The following is a 20,822-nucleotide window of genomic DNA, read 5'->3' as shown; positions in this document are numbered from 1 at the left end:
ATGAATAGATATATGGTGTCCCATTCCTGGCAGATCCTGAGGAAGAAATTGGTGAGGAGTGTCAAGGGCCCTGGGAGGAAGAGTGGAAGATTGAACAGATAGGTATTTTGAAAAAGGGAGATGCAGGTATAGGAGGTGGCCTTGGATAAACAAGGCCACCCTGTACCTGTTGAAGTCGCAAAGGAGAGAGTTTCAGATTAGGCTTCAGAAAGACTGAATTCTCACCCCTCCCCTGCAGCCTGCGCTGCACTTGGAGCCCCTGAGAACTGCTCTGAACTCACCCTTCGTACTATTAGGAGATTCAGAGAGAATAATGCCCAGCGTCAGGGTAGGGTAATAGGTTAAACTTATAGACTCTGGAGCCAGACTTCCTGGGTTCAAATCTCTGTCACTGGGACTTCTGAGCTTCCAATGCATGGGGTGTGGAATCTTATCCTTGGTTGGGGAACTAGGTTTCCACATGCCATGCCGGGCGGCCGAATGAATAAATAAATAGATGCAACTTAAAAAAAAAACAACTGTTTAAAAACAAAGCAATCCCCCCAATCCTTATCACTTATTAGTCATGTGACTGATAATAGTATTAGGCAGGTTACTTGACTTGCTGTGCCTCTTTTCTCTTCTGTAAAGGGTAATGATAACATTAGTAACCTACTCCACTGATTTATTGTTGAGGGTTCAGTAAGTCAATACATGTAACAGGCTTAGAATAGTGCCTGACAATGGCCAGTTGTATTCAATCAATATTAATTTTATTTAAAATTTTTATTATTTTTTTGGCCACACTATGCAGCTTGTGGGATCTTAGTTCCCAGACCAGGGATCAAACGTGTGCCCACAGTGAAAGTGCAGAGTCCTGACCTCTGGATCACCAGGGAATTCCCAATAAATATAAAATTGTATTGATAAAGCGTTCCCCCATATTTCCTTTAGATATATGATTTTTTTAAAAATTGTTTAGTTACTGGGACTTCCCTTGTGGTCAGTGGCTAAGAATCCACTCTCCCAATGCAAGGGGTCTAGATTCAATCCCTGGTCAGGGAACTAGATCCCACATGGTGCAACTAAGAGTTTGCATGCTGCAGCTAAGACCCAGAAAAGAAAAATAAATATTTTTTAAAAGTATTATAGTCACGGACAAAGTGCCTCACTGTCACACTCCCTTTCTCACTGGCAATCACTTTCCAGAAGCCGATGTGTCTCTTTCCTGTCTGTATGTTACAGTTTTCTTACAAACGTGTGCATCCATAAGCAGCTGCCGTGTGCAGCTCATTTTTCAAAGTGGTTTGATACGTGGCAGCTCATTTCACCTGTTTTCCACCCAGAATTATGTGTTTTGCCCGCAGTGACACAGACACACACTAATGCCATGTCCAGTCCTGTGACTTTTATCGAATGTAGTTTTCTTATCTGTCCCTAACGTAGCTGTCACAGCTTGTTGTTATGAACCAGGGGCCAGTCAAGGTTCATGTTTTATACTTATTTGGAGTGTTATTAATCTAGAATATCCCTCATACTTTATTTTTTTCCTCCCGAGATTGACTTTTTGAGGAAACTGGGTGAGTTGATGTGGAGATTGTGTTATAATCTAGGTTTGTCTCTTTGGTGCTGAACTTGCTTCCCTGTTACCCATGCTTACTTGGCGGGGAGAAGAAGACTCCCTTAATCCTCAGTTCACACTGAGATGGAGAGATTTGTTCTTAGCTCCAATTCCAAATTCCAGAGAAAAGACAGGATGGCCCCTCTTGGATTAGGTGCCACATGCGTTTTCTTGTTGAGGGCTGTACCACAGTTTAGTGACTGAGAACAACACACATTTATTTTTAATTTTTTGGCTGAAGGGAATGGTAACCCACTCCAGTATTCTCAGCTGGAGAATCCCATGGACAGAGGAGCCCGGCAGGATACAGTTCATGGGGTCACAAAGAGTCAGACACGACTGAGCGACCAACACTTTTTGGCCGCACTGCGCAGCATGTGGGATCTTAGTTCTCCGACCAGGGATCGAACCCGTGGCCCCTGCAGTGGAAGCATGGAGTCTTAACCACTGAATCACCAGGGAAGTACCCACAGCACACATTTATTATCTGAGGGAGCCTAGAAGTCTGGCACGTATTAAAATCCAGATGTTAGCAGGTCTGTGTTCCGTTCTCGAGGATGGAAGAAGAAATTCATTTCTTTGACTTCCTGTCTTTTAGACACCACCCACATTTCTTGCCTCAGGGCCCCTCTCTCTTCAGAGCCAACTACGTTGCATCTCCTTCAGATCCATCTGAGTTCAGCGTGCAGGCTTTCCCCATCACCCCTCACTGCCTGTGGTTACTTGTGCACATTATTGGACCAAAGTGAAAGTGAAAGAAAGAAAGTGAAGTCGCTCAGTCGTGCCCGACTCTTTGCGACCCCATGGACAGTAGCCTGCACCAAGCTCCTCTGTCCATGGGATTTTCAAGGCAAGAGTGGAATCTTCCCAATCCAGGGATCGAACCCAGGTCTGTTGCATTGTAGACAGACAATTTACCATCTGAGCCACCAGGGAAGTGAAAGGTTGTTGTTGAATCACGACGCCGGGATTCTTGGCCCCCTGAGGAGAAGAATTCAATCCGGGGCCAGAGACGAGGCTTGATCGCTCAGAGCTTTTGTGTAATAAAGTTTTATTAAAGTATAAAGGAGATAGAGAAAGCTTCTGACATAGGCATCAGAAGGGGACAGAAAGAGTACCCCTCTGCTAGTCTTCAGCTGGATGTTATATAGTCACCAGCAGTCTGTTAATGAAAGAAAGGAATGTCTTAAAACTTAGAATGGCACCAGGCCCCTCACCCATAAGATGTATTTTGGGATAATCTTGGCACCAAATGGTTTATCTTGGGCCATAAAAGGATTAACTTGAATCTTGAAGAAGGGCAGAGCACCATACAAATAGTTTCATTTACATAGATTAGAGGAACAATATCGGAGTATAACATACTGGTTTATCAAGTCAGAGACAGAGTTTGGGGTAAATGCATAGTACATTAGCATAGCTTAAGCTAAACATTTCCATAAGAAAAAGGCAATGGTTAACTTCAGGTGAAACCAGGTGTCTTTATGGCAACACAGAATTTTAAGAGAAACCTCATTTTAAATTTGTATAGAGAAGGAAAAAATATCACTAGTTTGTTTCCTCCTGCCGCTTAAGAGAGATAAAAATGTCTGACACTTGCAGGCTATTTCCTCCATTTGGAGACCCCTGGCCTTCCTGCCTGTTACCCTCTCAGAAGTCCACTTGAAGCCGGGCTGGTGAATATTTCAACACTTGGCTCCTGGAGAGGGAGATGCCCCATTGATAATAGTTGCCAGTTTCTAGGGCATAAATACTCCCATACTGGTCAATTTCAGGCTACCAATAGGATTTCAGCAGACTTGAAAACTTCCTGAAGATCTAGCTATAATTTTAGCAGCAGCACTGCATTTAATCCTGTTACATTTCACCTTGCTCAGCACTATCCAGCTTGCTGTTGGCTGTTGAAATCAGCTGGTTTCCAGGGACTGTGTTTGTTTTGTTTCCACAGCGTCTGTACCAGCTCTCCATGGACATCATCATGATGAACCGTGTGTGTAAAATGTTCCGTCAAGGCCTCAGGGGATTTCGGGAATATCAGATCATTGAGACTGCTCACAGAAAGCACCCTATCTTCTCTTTCTGGGATGTAAGCTGCTGAGCTTAGCAGGTTTATAAGAGGGTTTAAAGGGGTCCAACAAATAGCACCTCGCTTCCCAGCCCTAGTTCTGAATCAACTGAGAGAGAAGACAAAGGATGAATGAGCTGGGAGAACCAGCTGCCACTTGTATTGATGAAGAAACTTACATTGGGTGTCATCAAGCCCGATGGTTACCTAATGCTAAACCCCAGAATGAGACAGTGTTACCGACGACCCCAGTCAGGGGCAGTGCTGGACCAAGGCAGGCTTCCACTGCAGTAGCAGGCTTTCCTGCCCTCCTTTCATAGCAGAGATGGGCACAGCGGAATGTGGGCTTGAAGGGAGGGAGGTGCAGGTGATCGTGGTCTATTTCTTCTTCCAGATTCACCAGAGAGTTTTAAGTTACTCCCTCTCAATGTGAAAGGAACAGGGCCAGTCATGTTCTCTTCATTACAACTCCTTCCACATGGAGAGAAGCATCAGGAGTGGGGAAGGAGCCATCTCCCTTCCAAGGGCGATCAAACAGCCAGGAGAAACCTGAGAGCCACAACGGAGCCAGGATTTCCCACATACCTTCCAACTTCATCTCGTCTGCCTTCTTTCCTTCTGTCCTGTCCCTCTACCTGGACAAGGAGACATTTGCAGGGCCATCCTGGTGACCATGCTTTCTAGATTTTCTAGAAGGTCAATTTCAGATATTTCATCCCAGCAGTGGATCCTGAGGCCCTTTTTGGCTCAAAAAAGATCACCTTTCTGTTAAGTTGTTCTGGGTCCCCAAAGGTGTGTTCATTACTATCCAGGGCTCCAAAGTTTCTTCATCCAGTTCTTGGACAAACCCTACCCAGAGTCCTGTTTGCCAAAAGTGACTAGATCCAGCCCCATCTCCCCCGCTACATCTGGTGATTCCCTCCGAAGTATTTCCCAGCACGGTTTCTGAAGGCTAGCAGCAAAGGAGAGGGTCACAGAGGGGTGGTGATAGGGGAGAGGGAAGTGTCTTACATTGGGTTCTAAGGGGACAGCAGGTAATGTAACTGTGTCTGTGGCTGAGTTGAAGATGTAGCAGGAAGTAGGCACCTGGGGGCAGCTGGAGGAGAAGGATTTGCCCCATCTAAATTCATTCAAATTCACGTGTTTTGAAGATGCTATGCTATGCTGCCAACGAGTCTGCAGCCATATTCTGCCCTGAGATGAGAAGGGATAGAGTAGGAGAATCGTAACCTCAGGAAGGACATTCTGGTACAGGCTGTCACACGGTGGTGAAGGGAAGGGCTCTGGGGACCAGGAGTCTCTGGGTTACCAGAAGACTTGGGGTGATGCCTGGGCAGCTGGAAGCTGAAGACCAGATGACAGGCTTGTCATCAAGGGAGTGCGAGACTAAACAATGTTGCCCTGTCCGGATGGGCCAGCCTATGGCGGTCATACAGCTTCCGGGCAGGGAACCTGGCGGGCTGGGGAGTAGCGTCAGGCAGAGAGCCATGGACTAGTTTTCAGCGACATATATGAGTCCAGACCTCTCTGAATACTACATCTTTCTTTCATCGGCCTCCCTGAGAAGCACCAGATAGATGCACGCACTATAAATGGAGGGAGAAGGCAGGGATCCAAGTGGGCTCTGGGGGAGGAGTGAGGTGTGCTCAGAGAAATGAATGAGGGTCCTAGTGTGCCTCAGCTGGTAAAGAATCCGCCTGCAGTGCGGGAGACCTGGGTTCCATCTCTGGGTTGGGAAGATCCCCTGGAGAAGGGAAAGGCTACCCACTGGAGTATTCTGGCCTGGAGAATTCCATGGACTATAATCCATGGGGTCACAAAGAGTCGGACTTGACTGAGCAACTTTCACTTTCTCTAGTGTAGCACAGGATGGTGGCCAGGGCCTTATTTGTCCCTGTTTTCCCTTCTTCTCCCCCATCACAGCATTTTCCCTCTTTCTCTGCCCCTTTCTCTACTCTTTCCACATCCTCCCTGCATCTGTTAGGAAATAGGGTTGGATTAGTTCTTCCCTAAGACCTCCTACACCTCTCCTTCCTGGCCATCCTTTAGGCCAGGACCGTTTCATTGTGTGATTCTTTCATTGTGTGAAGTGGGCAACTTCCTTCACCCACTTCAAGTCCCCAGCGGGGCTGCTCAATACTACCTGCTTTGTCCTGATGATGAAATGGAATAAGATAAGCCGTGCCTGGCTTGCTATAAGCACTTAGTGAAGACAGGCTTCATTTGTTCCTTCCTTTTTTTATCCCTCTTTCTATTCTTTCTTTCCCCTTCCATACAGTAAGTTCCCTACAAACAAACCTTCAATTTGCAAACTTTCAAAGATGCGTACGTGCATCCGATCAATGTCAGATGTGAGTGAAATTGCAGCTGGCCCTGTCTCCTCCTGCTGACACCCTTCAGCTCTACCATCTCCCACCTCCTCTTCCTCCTCCAGTAGGTAACTCTTCTTGCCTGTTCACTCGATGCCAGCCCCTGTATGCCAGCTGTTGCACTGTACTACTGTGCTTTTCAAGATACTGTACTGTCAGATTAAAAATGTTTTCTGTATTTTTTTGTTTGTTTTCTTAGGCATTATTTGTGTGGAAAGTATTACATACCTATTACAGTACAGTACTGTACAGCCGATGGTGTTAGTTGGGTTTCCAGGCTGTTTGTTGGACTTAGAACAAACTAGACTTACAAAGGTGCTCTCAGAATGTAGGGGACTTACTGTACTTCCCTCCCTTTCTCTTTTGCTTCTGTTTCCTCTTCTGGGTTCCCTTCCTCCCTCTCTTTGTCCTCCTTTCCCTCTCCCCACGCCTGCTCTCTCTCTCTGCCTCCATAATAACATATTGTCAGTTCTGGGCCCAAGGCTTGTGCAGAGTTGGGCTTTTGAGCAGAGGTGGACGTTTCTCAAGGCTGCCTGCCTTGCATGGTGGTCTAGTTATGCAGAAGGGTCTCAGTGCAAAATTCTAGAAGCAGTCTGGCTGATTCTCCTTCCTCTCCTTTTTTTGTTTTTGTTTTTTCCAGAAGAAGAAACAAGGCCGAATCACATTTGATACTATGGACTTCGTTGCAGAGTCGGTATGTATAGAAAGCTCTGACCTGCTGGGAATTTTTTTTTTTCCTACCTCATAGTCTCAGAGAAGCTGTGGGCTGGGTATCAGGACCACTGGGTTCAGATCAGGTTCTGCTACCAATCCAGTGTGCCATCCAGAGCTAGCCACTTAGCTTCCTCACCTATGAAATAGTTGCTCTCAGTGGTTCCTTTCAGTTCTGGCATCCTAAGACTGTGAGCCCACCCCCCACCCTGAACCCATTGTTGCTTTATTTAATATTCATTAATTTTTAAGTTTTGCTTTATTATTGTTATTATTTTTTAATTCGATTTTTGGCTGTACGTGGAGTTTTCTCTGGCTGCAATGCATGGGCTTCTCATTGTGGTGGCTTCTCTTGCAAAGCACAGGCTCTGGGCACGTAGGCTTGTAGTTGCAGTGCACAGGCTTAGTTGCTCCCTGGCATCTGGGATCTTCTCTTCGACCAGAGGTCGAACCCATGTTGTCTTCATTGGCAGGCGGATTCTTAACCACTGGACCACCAGGAAAGTCCTCACTGTTGCTTTATAGCTGAGCCGAACCAGCAGGGGAGATCGCTTTATAGCTGAGCCGAACCAGCAGGGGAGATCTCCTGCGCTTGGACCAGTGGGAGAGAGTGGAAGGCGAAGCAGAGGATGTGAGAGTTGCAGACAGAGGAGAAATAACCAGTGAGGCGGGAGAAGCCCTGACCTGTGTGTGAACTCCCCAGACTTTCCGAGAGGTGCTGGGCACACCTGTCCTTGACCTGGGCTTGGGTGGCCACCTGAGGAGGGGATGCCTCCATGTGACTTTGTGCTTGTTGTTCAGTTGTTCCGTCACTCAGTTGTGTCCGACTTTGTGACCCCATGGCCTGCAGCACACTTCCCTGTCTGTCACCATCTCCTGGAGCTTGCTCAAACTCCTGGCCATCGAGTCGGTGATGCCATCCGACCATCTCCTCCTCTGTTGTCCCCTTCTCCTCCTGCCTTCCATCTTTTCCAGCATCGTGTGACTTGGCCTGTGCGATTTGTTCTCCGAATTTCAAGCATTATTATGTTCCCAGCTTCTCTCCAACAAATCCTGGATATTAAATTAAAATTTGAAATTTAATGTCAACTTTAAAGGGGCTTCTCTATTTATAGGAAAGATCTGAAGTTCTCACCCCCATAGACCTGACTCAACCCTGGCCTGGAGCAGCCATGCTGGTTTTCCTCTCAGGAAGAGCAGGGAGCATAGAGCTTTCTAACAGGTACAGGACCACCTGGATTGCTCTGCTCCCCTCTCCTCCCTTGGAATCAAGGTGGCTTCTATTGCCTGCCTCCACTGGGCATAATCCAATTTCTCATGTGCCATTATGTATGAAGCACAGTAAATCATCCAAATTCTGAGTTTCTTCAGATTTCAAGAGCAGCCAGTGTCTGATGCTGGCCATAAAATATTACCCAAGTTTTGCCCTTCAGATGGGAGAAACTAGGCGTCTTTCTGAGGGCCACAGAGCTCTAGAGATGTGGGCAATCTTGTGCATAGCAGCAGAAGGAGAGAGGAGGATGCAGAGGGAAAGTCCACCTTATAGGCAAGGCCTCTCTGGCTCTGTCTCCAACATGGAGATGGAGAATAACCCACTCTAGTACTCTTGCCTGGAGAATCCCATGGACGGAGAAGCCTGGTAGGCTACAGTCCACGGGGTCACAGAGTCGGACACGACTGAGCGACTTCACTTTAGAAAAAAAAAAAAAAAAAACCTGCCTTTTTGTTGTTGTTGATAAGTCGCTCAGTTATGTCCGACTCTTTGGGACCCCGTGGATTGCAGCACACCAGGCTTCCCTGTCCGTCACCATCTCCCACAGTTAGCTCAAACTCATGCCCTTTGAGTCGGTGATGCCGTCCAACCTGCCCTTTGAGTGACTGGTAATGGGTACTGGATTTCTTGTTAGGGTGATTCAAAGGCTCTAAAATCCATTGTAGTGATATCTATACCACTCTGAATACACTAAAAATTGATCTGGACACTTTCAGTTGGTGAGTCATATATAAATTATATATCAATCAAGCTGATACATATATTTATACATATATAAGCTGTCTCTCAGGATAACACTTGAAAACTAAACTTCAGTATAGTCCATATTAGGACTCTACTAACACTAAACTTCTCAAAAAAATCTTAAGAATTATCGAGGCTTAGAATCACAAACTCCTTTATTATACCATTTGTGAGACGCTGGAAACAACAGGCACATTTCTAAAACATAGTTTTGAGTGAAAAAAAGGCAAGTTGCATAAACCATGTCAGCAGTCTTAATATTTATGTAAACAAAAGCAAAATCATTCTATACATACTCTGTGGGCACATGTATAAGTTTGTAATAATATACATAGGGCTTCCCAGGTGGCTCAGTGGTAAAGAATCTGCCTACCAATACAGGAGACACGGGTTCCATCCCTGATCTGGGAAGATCCCACATGCCTCGGAACAACTAAGCTTGTGTGCCACAACTATCGAGCCTGTGCTCCCAAATGATAAAAGCCGCCTCAATGAGAAGCCCTCACACTGCCCCTGGAGAGTAACCCCTGCTCACTGCAACTAGAGAATACCCACTCGCAGCAGTGAAGACCCAGCAGAGTAAAAAACAAATATAATAAAAAATAGCATATACAAATAATTCCAGTGGTGGAGAGCAGGTCTAGATTAGGTGTGACATGGTACGAGGGGATTTTAACTATCTATTGTTCTGGTTTTTAATGGAAAAATAGTCATTATATTGTGTTAGTTTCAAAAATTTTATTATACATAGGAAAAAGGCAGGAAGCAAGAATGCCAGGTGGCACAGTGGTAAAGAATCCACATGCCAATTCAGGAGATGCAAGAGATGCAAGTTTGGTCCCTGGCTCGGGAAGATCCCCTGGAGAAGGAAATGGCAACCACTCCAGTATTCTTGCCTGGAAAATTCCATGGACATAGGAGCCTGGTGAGCTACACTCCATGGAGTTGTAAAGAGTCAGACACGACTGAGCGCACACGTACACACACGTGCACAAATGCCACATGTTAATGGCTAATTCTGTGCGCTGAGATTATGAATGGCCCTTCTTATTTTCCTTTATCCTTCCTGTATTTTAGAGCAGGAGTCCCCAACCCCAGAGTTGTGGACCGCTACCATCCATGGCCTGTTAGGAATTGGGCCACACAACAGGAGGTGAGTGGTGGGCGAGCAAGTGATGCTTCAGCTGCCACTCCCCATCAGTCCTCATCACTTGCGTTATCACCTGAACCATCCCTCTGACCTAGTCTGTGAAAAAAATGTCTTTCACAAAACCAGTCCCTGATGCCTAAAAGGTTAGGGACTGCTGTGCTAGAGGACCACAGTAAGGGGATAACTGGCCTGAAGTGAGTGAAATTGACAGTGCTGAGAAATGGTGTTTGAGAAATAGTCAGGGCTGCATTTGAGTAATACTTCCTTTCCTTCATTCCAGATATTTTTTTGAGCTCCTTAGGTAGGCCTTGGTCTGTGTCTGTGGTGGGGAATACAGTCGGCTCCCTGTATCTTTGTAGCAGGTTCCGCATCCTCGGATCCAACCCACCATAGGTAGAAACTATTTAGAAAAGGAACATTCCAGACAGTTCCAAAAAGCAAAATTGGAATAAATAGTTGCAGGCAGTAACTATTTATTGTATTTACAGCATTTATGTAGGGTTTACATTGCATTAGGTATTTTAAGTAATCTTGAAATGATTTAAAGTATATGGGAGGACATACAAATACTATACCATATTAAGGGAGGGACTTGAGCAACAGCAGATTTTAGTATTGACAGGGGTTCTGGAACCAATCCACTTCTCCCCACCCCACCTGAGTGGATACGAGGAACAAGGATGACTGTAACATTCACACCTGCCCTTAAGCAGCTAATAGGAGTTAAGGGGATGGAACTTACTCAGAAAGTTAAATAACAATCTGTAGGAATCCACAGAACGGGGTCTCAAGGGTTGAGGGTGGTAACAAAGATTTCCTGGAGGAATTAGGGCCCCAAGTGAGCCTGGTTCATAGAAGCCAAAGGCATCTGTGTTTTGCCATAAATAGACCCTATAATAGAAGTCCTAATGGGTTATTGATAGTAAGAAGGAATGGATTCGGACCATAAAAGAGACTGTGACACTTCCATAACCCTTTCTCTGCATCAGGCACATTACAAGCCCTTGACAACATTAACTCTGGTTTGCCCATATAGTTTCTGTTATTATCAGACAGGGAAACTGGGTCTCTGGGAGAAGGGACTTGTGCCAGGACACAAAGCTGGCTGGGAAGTAGCAGGACCAAGTTCAAACCCAACATCTGGTACCCAAGCCTGTGTGCTTTTAACCACTGTGCTATACTGCCTTTCCGAGTGGATGTGCATGGCTTCCGATCTCCTGGTGTGATGACCAGAATTCTCATCGTGACCCACTTTCCTTTTGCTTCAAGACAGTTACAGTTATGTAAGATGCCGGCATTCATCCTACTTCTGTAAACATTTATTGCATCAAGTGTCCACCACAGGTGAGACATTCTAAGAGTGGTAAACAAGGTAGACGAGGCCACTGCTGTGGTTATCTTTTAAAAAGGTTTTCTTCACGTGGACCATTTTTTAAGTCTTTGTTGAATTTGTTACAGTATTTTTGCATCTTTTTTGTTTTCTGGCCACGAGGCAAGTGGGATCTTAGCTCTCTGACCTGGGATTGAATCCGTACCCCGTTCATTGGAAGGTGAAGTGTTAACCACTGGACCACCATGAAGTCCTTATTGTGTTTATATTGGGGCTTATATCCTAGAACACCTTTGTTCAATCAAACTCTCAGTGACAATGGAATTGTTTAGTAGTCTGCATTATCCAGTAAGTAGTCAGCAGACTCATGTAGCCATTGAGCACTTGTCACGAGTGGGACTGAGGGACCAATTTTTTTATTCTAATTTTTTAATTCATGTATTGGCTGCACTGGGTCTTCGTTGCTGTGCCTGGGCTTTCTCTAGTTGTGTCAAGTGGGGACTACTCTCCAGTTGCGACGCGTGGGCTTCTCACAGCCGTGGCTTCTCTTGCTGCTGAGCACGGACTCGAGGGCGTGGGCTCAGGAGTCGTGGCACACAGGCTTAGTTGCTCCAGGGCATGTGGAATCTTCCAGGACCAGGAATCGAACCCGTGTCCCCTGCATTGGAAGGTGAATTCTTAACCATTGGATCACCAGGGAATTCCGGGACTAATTTTTAAATTTAGTTTAAATAGCCACATGTGGCTGTTGGCTACCATATTGAACAATGGAGTTCAAGATTTGTGTGTGTGTTTAGGGTGGGAAAATGACATAATATACACTTTAACAGAAAAGGGGGCTTCCTAGATGACTCAAAACAGTAAAGAATCTGCCTGCAATGCAGGAGACCCAGGTTCAGTCGCTGAGTTGGGAAGATCTCCTGGAGAAAGGCATGGCAACCCACTCCATTACTCTTGCCTGGAGAATTCCATGGACAGAGGAGCCTGGCAGGCTCCAGGCCATGGGGTTGAAAAAAAAGGTGAGGGGGGCTTTCCTTGTGGCTCAGCTGGTAAAGACTCCACCTGCAATGCAGGAGACCAGGATTTGATCCCCTGGTTGGGAAGATCCCCTGGAGAAGGGAAAGGCTACCCACCCCAGTATTCTGGCCTGGAGAATTCCATGGACTGGATAGTCATGGGATTGCAAAGAGTCAGACGTGACTGAGCGACTTTCACTTTCTTTTACTTTAACAAAAAAGAGTAAGATCATTTCAGAAAGTATTAAATGCTTTGAAGAAAATGATTCTGAGCTTACAGAGTGCTGGGAGGGGCCCTACTGTTTTAGCTCAGATGATCCAGAAGGGAGTCTCTGAAGATGTGGCACCATATGAGCTGAGAGCAGAATAGGGGAGGAAGTGGCAGCCATATTCTTGTGAAAATCCAGGGGAGGAACATTCCAGGCAGAAGAAACAGTCCAAGCAAAGCCTGAGAGGCAGGAGTGAGCCTGGCACAGGCAAAAGACGAGTGGAGACCAGAGAAAGAAGGAGAGCGGCAGGAGGCACGGGTGGAGGGCGGTCGGCAGGTAGGGATGCAGGCCACTTGGGGCCCCAGGCTGTGGTAGGAGTTCAGATTTTCTCCTGGGACTTCCCTCGCGGACCTGTGGCTAAGACTCCTTGCTCCTGATGCACAGGGCCCAGGTTCGATTCCTGGTTGGGAAAACTAGATTCCACATGCCGCAACTAATAGATCCTACGCATCACAACTAAGATCTAGTGCAGCCAAATACATACAAGTAAATATCACAGCACTGTTTCCCTGGCAGGTGGGAGTGGTGAGCGAATGCCTGGATCTGCCCGCATCTTGGTCCATGAGTCCTGGCTTAGGAGGGTTAGCTGAGAGCCTCTGTAGGTTCTCATTGTTCCTTAGGCTCCTGAGGCTTGCTGAGGTACAGGCTGAGGCAAGGGATGTCCCCCTTGACGGAAGCGTGCAATGTGTCGAATGGGCCCAGGGAGCCCCATTACTGACTGGTGGGGGTCAGTGAGTGGCAGCGGTTCTTGGTCAGTAGCTGGGGACACAGGCCTTGGCGTGTAGCAGTTCTAGCTCACAGTCCTGCCTGAGTGTCTGCATCTGTCAAATGGGGATAATAATCGCGCCACGCTTCTTTGGGCAAAGATGCAGCGAGATGGTATGTGTAAGATGCCTGTCCTGACAGCCAGCACAGGGCACACTCATCACGTGTCAGCCACTGTTGCGTGGGAATGGGAAAGGGTGGGGCAGGAGTGTGGGGAGTTGCCCACCAGCCTCTGGGGGCAACTGCTGGGTCCTCTGCGTCACTTTGGCTCTCTCTCCCCACAGGGTCACTTCCCTCCAAGGGCCATTCAGATCACGCAGAAGCAGCCCGCTTGGAGGGCAGAGCACGAGATCCAGTCACTCTGCAACCTCTTGCAGGTTCTGGACAGTTACCGGAACTACTCAGAGCCCCTGCAGCTGCTCCTGGCCAAGGTCATGCGCTTTGAACGGTCAGTGAGGGGCTCGCCCCTTGGCCCCTGGCCTGGGGCTGGGCCGTGCAAGAAGGGCCCGGCTGTGAAGGCCACGTTGGGTCCACCAGCCCCTCTGTGGGGTGTTGGCTGTGAGAAACCGTCTGTCATTTCACCTTCATGCTCACTGTTGTGACTATAGCGTGCTGTATCTCAGCCATTTGAGAATCTGCTCAGAATTAAGGAGCCACTGAGTCTGGAGAGGATCGAGTTAGAACCTCAGAAAGGATATGGTCCAATTCTCTCTGTCTTCAGATGAGAAAACTAAGGCTGTGGGCGGGGCGGGGGGGGGAGTTTGTTGTTGTTGTTTTTTAGGGGCTTAGTTGTGTCCGACTCTTTGCAGCCCTATGGACTAAAGCATGCCGAGCTTCTCTGTCTTCACTATCTCCCACCCAGAGTTTGCTCAAGCTTATGTCCATTGAGTTGGTGATGCCATCCAACCATCTCATCCTCTGTCACCCCACCATCTCATCCTCTGTCACCCCCTTCTCCTTCTGCCCTCAATCTTTCCCAGCATCCAGGCCTTTTCCAATGAGTCGACTCTTCGAATCAGGTGGCCAAAGTATTGGAGCTTCAGCATCAGTCCTTCCAATGAATATTCAGGGTTGATTTCCTTTAGAATTGTCCTATTTGATCTCCTCATTGTCCACGGGACTCTCAAGAGTCTTCTCCAGCACCACAATTTGAAAGCATCAGTTCATTGGCGGTCAGCCTTCTTTATAGTCCAACTCTCACACCCGACTACTGGGAAAACTATAGGTTTGACTAGATGGACCTTTGTTGGCAAAGTGACGGGAATGACTCATCTGAGTTCACCCCCTAAATAAGTAGCAGAGCTGAGACTCAAATTCAGGCCTTAAAAGCCAGAATGTAGGTAACAAACCACTATATAATTTTTTAAACCAGAAGACCTTAGAGATATTATCACAATTTAAGATGTTGCAGATTTCTCAAAAGCCAATTTACATTTATCACATCTTTGAAAAGATGGTAGTTATTAGGTCTGTTGCTAGCTCTTGTTTTGCAGGTTAGGTGAAGTCGCTCAGTTGTGTCCGACTCTTTGCAACCCCATGGATTGTAACCTACTAGGCTTCTCTGTCCATGGGATTCTCCAGGCAAGAATACTGGAGTGGATTGCCATTTCCTTCTCCAGGGGATCTTCCCGACCCAGGGATCGAACCCGGGTCTCCCGCATTGGAGGCAGATGCTTTAACCTCTGAGCCACCAGGGAAGCCCCAAGAGGCAGATATATTGCTGTATAACAAACTTAGATTTTTGTTAGCTGTAATTCTGCTATATGTTCTTTTATACATTTAAAACATTGTTTTGTGAAGCATTCACCAGATTGTCAGTTGGTCCATGACACAAAGAAAGGACTGAGTAAATCCCTTGGCGTAGAGAAGCCTGAGAGGTGCTTTTGTGGTATTTCCACATTATTTCCAGGAAATTTCAGTGGCCTCAGGGGGGCAGCCTAGTAGAGTATTTGAGGTAAGACCTGTCTTGAAACTCTAAATGTAAGCTCACTATAGGTTTGTGTTCTATCTTCCCTCATAGAGGTCACAGTCTAGGGCATAACCACCACTAACTAAATGGACCCTTCATTACCAAGGCAGGGTCCATCTCACAGATAATAAAAGCCAAGAAAGGGAGATAACCTTCCAGCTGACGTGGCCAAGGGAGTTTGACAGAAGAGGTGGTGTTTGAGCTGGTAGGTTTGCCAGGTGGAGTTGTACCCAGGACATTGCAGACAGGGGGAACCATCTTCTTTGCTCCAGTCCAGGGGAGAGGAGAGGGTATCACGGCTGTCTTAACTGTAAGATTCGATAGCAGGCAGAATGGTATCACAGTAAGAAAAAGAATCACAGGCCTAGAAACTCTGGAATTTAATGTCCCATCTGCCCTGGTATGACCTCAGGCAAGCCACTTAACCTTTCTGAGCCTACAATTCCCATGGGGGAAATGAAGACAATAATATGAAATCTCCAGGTTTTTTGTGAACATCGGGAGGTCATGATTATTAAAGCTCTCTGCTGGTTGCTTGTTATTTCTGAGACTGAGGATTAGCAGATCAAATAGGATTCTTCCACTAGAAAGTGACAGAAAATCCAGCCTAGGGGAATGTGTTGATGGCTCATATATCTGAAAAGTCCTGGAATAGTCCTCCAGCTTCAGGCTCAGCTGGATCCAGGGGCTTAGTGTCACCAGTGACCCACAGTCTGTGTCTGTCTCTCTCCATCTCTTGGCACTTCATTTGCATAAGCAGCTTATGCAAATATGAATGCAAAGGAGGGTCTCTGGCTGAGACTCCCACTTCATGGTAGCCAGCCTGCTCTAAGCTTCCATCTGTCCAAGTTCAGTCCATTGGGAAAAGGAGTTACCTCTTCCCAGTTAAGTCAGAGCCTCGGGATTAGTTTTTTCTGAACCAGATTGACCTCACTTGAATCACCAATTGGTCAGTGATGTTCTGATTGCCTGAGAGTCAAGAAAAGGTGTTTCCCCTAAAGTAAAATCAGGGGCTGGACTTCCCTGGTGGTTGAGTGGTTAGGAATCTGCCTGCTAATGCAGTGGACAGTCTCTGTTCTGTGTGGGATCCCTGGTACAGGAAGATCCCACATGCCGTGGAACGGTTAAGCTTGTACGCCACAACAGCTGAGCCAGTGCTCCAGAGAAACACACAGCAATGAGAATGCTCCACAATGCTCCACAGAAAGAGAAGCCGCTGCAAGGAGAAGTCCAGGCACTGAAACAAAGGCCTAGCACAGCCAAAAATAAGTTAAACAAACAAAACCAAAAATCAGCGGATGGAAAAAGGTGACCAGATGCTTGACAGCAAAAAAAAAAAAAAAGAAAACAGATATCTGCTATAAGAGAGATCTTTCTTCACCCCCCAAATGTTGGATGAGCTGGATGATCTCTGAGGGTCTACCCTGGAATAAAGGCTGGCCTGTGTTCTTTTTATCCCCAAAGTCTTCTTTCCTGGCTGAATATGCCTGCCTTCTCCAAACTAGTCACTGTTATCTGGGCCTCTCCTCTTTCCTCTGTTGATAAAGCCTCTGGTTTGTACACTGTCCCCTCTGCTGGAGCTTACTGCTGTTTCTCTGAACGTGCAGGCTTCCAGCTCTCTGTCTTTGGACATGGTGGCCCCTCTGCCTAGGAGTCTCTTCCATCTCTCTGTTGCCCTGGATGATTCCACTCACTATCCCAGAGGCCTCTCTGGTCTTCCTAAACCGGGTTAAGTGCCCTTTCTCTGTGCTTCTGAATTAGCCTCTCCTAAAGTGATTTTCTTTTTGGCCATGCCTTGCAGCTTGCAGGATCTTGGATCCTTGACCATGGCCTGAACCCAGGCAGTGAAAGTGTGAAGTCCTAACCACTGAACCACCAGGGAATTCTCATTTTAAAGCATTTAAAAATCTTATTTACTTCCTGTACTTAACTGTAATTTTGAGAACAAGATTTGTGTCCTTTATCACTATGCCTGGTAGACACCACTGGTATTTGTGTAACTTATTGAATGGATGAATAAATATTAAAAGAGGTGTGGTTTGAACTTGCATTTGAAATATAGAAACTATCCTCCTCTGAGCTTAAGAACCTGGCTACCTCTGCTCTAAAAGTTCTTAGTTGGGTAGTGAGCTATTCAGTTCAGTTCAGTCACTCAGTCGTGTCCGACTCTTTGCGACCCCATGAATCGCAGCATGCCAGGCCTCCCTGTCCATCACCATCTCCCGGAGTTCACTCAGACTCACGTCCATTGAGTCCGTGATGCCATCCAGCCATCTCATCCTTGGTCGTCCCCTTCTCCTCCTGCCCCCAATCCCTCCCAGCATCACAGTCTTTTCCAATGAGTCAACTCTTTGCATGAGGTGGCCAAAGTACTGGAGCTTCAGCTTTAGCATCATTCCTTCCAAAGAAATCCCAGGGTTGATCTCCTTCAGAATGGACTGGTTGGATCTCCTTGCAGTCCAAGGGACTCTCAAGAGTCTTCTCCAACACCACAGTTCAAATGCATCAATTCTTCGGCGCTCAGCCTTCTTCACAGTCCAACTCTCACATCCATACATGACCACAGGAAAAACCATAGCCTTGACTAGGTGGACCTTAGTCGGCAAAGTAATGTCTCTGCTTTTGAATATACTATCTAGGTTGGTCATAACTTTTCTTCCAAGGAGTAAGCGTCTTTTAATTTCATGGCTGCAGTCACCATCTGCAGTGATTTTGGAGCCCCCCAAAATAAAGTCTGACACTGTTTCTACTGTTTACCCATCTATTTCCCATGAAGTGATGGGACCGGATGCCATGATCTTCGTTTTCTGATGTTGAGCTTTAAGCCAACTTTTTCACTCTCCTCTTTCACTCTCTCAGCTCCAGTGAGCTATTAGGGATCATAATAAAACCGTTCATCCATCTCTTTCTATATATGCTCATGTCCATTTTACAGACAGGAGAAACTGAGGCTCAGGGAGGGGATACGAGTTGCCTACTGTCGCACAGCTAAGGGCAGAACGAGGATTTGGATCCTAGCGTGACTCCAAAGCCAGTGTTCTAATCATTCAGCTGCTCACCCACTGCTTCCAGCAGCTGTCCATTCATTTGCTCAATGACCACTCATTGAGCATTTACTTAGGTGCCTAAGCAGACTGACAAAGGCTGTATTCTCCTGAAGCTTCCGTCTAATGGAGGTGCGAACTGGACACGTGTTAGTGAAGAGGTCAGGCTTCACGGAGCTGGGGCTGGGCAGTTCTGAGGTCCCTCGAGCCCCATCTGTGCTTTCAGGCGCGCGTGCATGCTCAGTCGCTTCAGTCGTGTCCAGCTCTTTGTGACCCTATGGACTGTAGCCCGCCAGGCTCCTCTGTCCTTGGAATTCTCCAGGCAAGAATACTGGAGTGGGTTGCCATGTCCTCTTCCAGGGGATCTTCCCGACCCAGGGATCGAACCCGAGTCTCTTAGGTCTCCTGCACTGGCAGGCGGGTTCTTTATCACTAGTGCCACCTGGGAAGCCCGTCTGTGCTTTCACACTCCAGAACAAAGAGCAGGCCCTCTAGATATCCTCCTGGCAGGGACCAGACTGTGTGTTGCTACCAGACCAACCGGCCATGGTCTTTCCCCAGGTTTGGTCGCAGGCGTGTGATCGTCAAGAAGGGCCAGAGGGGCAACAGCTTTTATTTTATCTACCTGGGCACGGTGGCCGTGACGGAGGACGAGGATGGCAGCAGTGCCTTCCTGGATCCCCACCCGACGTTGCTGCAAAAGGGCAGCTGTTTTGGGGTGAGCACGGGGGAAGGGTCTGCCCTCCTGGGGAGGGGTTGGGGGTGACAGGACTCCTGCTGGAACCTCCAGGCCAGGCCCAGTCCTGCCTTCTGCTTTGTGCGAGTCTCTGCCCTGTCAAATGCCGATTGAGTTGGGCCTGGTAATGTCCAAGTTGGACCATTTCATCTGGGATGTTTTAAGGAGTATGTTCTCTCTCTAACCCCCAGAGATGCAGTGAACCCTCAGCGAGGCCTCTCCAGCTTCCTTTCCCTGCCTTGGTCAAGCCTGGTTGCCTCTTTTCCACAGGCAGCATATGGCGGTGGGCGGTCAGGGGGGCAGGGGGTTGATCCACACAGCAGGCAGTGAGCTGGGGCACAGGATGGGCCAGGGAACCCGCATTCTGGGGAGGAGAGATTTCTGGGGAGAGATGGAAACGGGGAAGAGGTGTCAAGGCTGCGGACAGAAAGCTCGGGGTGCCTCTCATTTGCCTGTGCTCCTGTCCATTCCACAGGAAATGGGCTCCCTCAGCTCTACAGTGAGAAGGGCCACCGTGGTCTGTATGGAAGAAACGGAGTTCTTGGTTGTCGACCAAGAGGATTTCATGGTGAATAACCTGGACCAAGAAGTTAAAAAGGATGCTCAGCTTCGGTTTGAATTTTTTAGGTAACTCCGCCAGCCAGCACCTTCCTCCTGTGTTTCTTAGGTACCTTTGTCCTCGGCCCGGTGGGGAACGCTGGGTGCCATTCTCTCTGCCTGAAATGCTCTTTGGGACCCACCTTCCACCCAACTTCAACTTTTCTGTCTAGCAAACTCCTACTATACCTTCAGGTCGCAGCTCAAATATCCCTTTCTTAATGAGCTGGTAACATGCTTTGCACACTTGTTGGGCTCAGCCCTTTGCACCACCCACTTTATCTAATGTGAACATTCAATCCCACAGTGTTGTTTCTCATTCTCCCCAGTTCATAGTGAAGAAGGCAAAGCTCAGGATGGTGATGTGTCCAGAGCTTCACTGCCCCGCCTCCCTCACCAAGGCCACTTCCCTGCATCCCAGAACAGAGTGGGTGCCCTCCTCAGTGCTTCTATCACACCCTGTGTTTCCTTAAAGCCCCATCCAAACTATAATTCTTGCGCCATCAGACAGTAAGCAAGCAGCTCGGCGGCAAGGACAGACCTGCCTTTTTCACCATCATCTCTCTGTTGTGACAGTGCCAGGCACAGACAGGTGCTCATCCAATTATCTTTAGTTCCTCGCCTTGAGGAAAAGAGTGAAAATCAATTGCAGCATCCATGCTGGCACCAAGAATACAGGTTGCAGGGATGCAGAGGCAGAGAGAAGTGTGATGGGCAGAGGGCTCTGGCCTCTGTGGGCTGGGGCTAAGAGAGCCACCCCCATGAAGGGGCTGCAGCCCTTCAAGGGCGGACTCAGTCCTGAAGGGAGGTGCAGTTCATATTTTCATACAGTGGAAGAAAAATAGGGCCATGTTCTAATCGTAGCTCTCAAGTTTATCCGCCACAGGACTCTCGACAGGTCACTTCACTTCCCTGGGCGTTCATCTCCTGCCTTGGAAAGTGGGGATCAGGATTCCTCTCTCCAAGGTCATTGTAAGAATCCAATGCCATGTTCATGGGAAGTGTGTGGCCCAGTCTTGGCCCAGGAGGCGCTCCTTCTCTGGTGGCCCCACTTTCCTCCTGTGTCTCCATGCACACAGTGCCGACCCTGTTCCCCTTTGATGCCCCAGTGGAGCTCATTGCCCCCACCCCCAGCTTGAGGCCTAAGTCACCCGAGTTCTGAGCTCATAATTTGGAGCTGAGAA

General features: G+C 47.6%; 1 protein-coding gene across 1 annotated transcript in view; it reads left to right on the top strand.

The window, feature by feature from the left end:
- The window catches only part of CNBD2 (cyclic nucleotide binding domain containing 2), a 49,886-nt gene continuing 29,064 nt past the window's right edge, over positions 1–20,822 (top strand). Inside the window, exons 1-6 of the mRNA XM_040247411.1 lie at positions 1–51; positions 3,549–3,686; positions 6,675–6,728; positions 13,577–13,740; positions 18,867–19,023; positions 19,517–19,668. Coding sequence (XP_040103345.1) covers positions 1–51; positions 3,549–3,686; positions 6,675–6,728; positions 13,577–13,740; positions 18,867–19,023; positions 19,517–19,668 — 716 coding nt within the window. The remainder of the gene's footprint in view (positions 52–3,548; positions 3,687–6,674; positions 6,729–13,576; positions 13,741–18,866; positions 19,024–19,516; positions 19,669–20,822) is intronic.

The sequence above is a fragment of the Oryx dammah genome, unplaced genomic scaffold (assembly GCF_014754425.2).
Source record: "Oryx dammah isolate SB20612 unplaced genomic scaffold, SCBI_Odam_1.1 HiC_scaffold_10, whole genome shotgun sequence".
Lineage (NCBI taxonomy): Eukaryota > Metazoa > Chordata > Mammalia > Artiodactyla > Bovidae > Oryx > Oryx dammah.
Note: the sequence above shows the minus strand (reverse complement) of the source record. Positions and strands in the feature narration are given on the sequence as shown.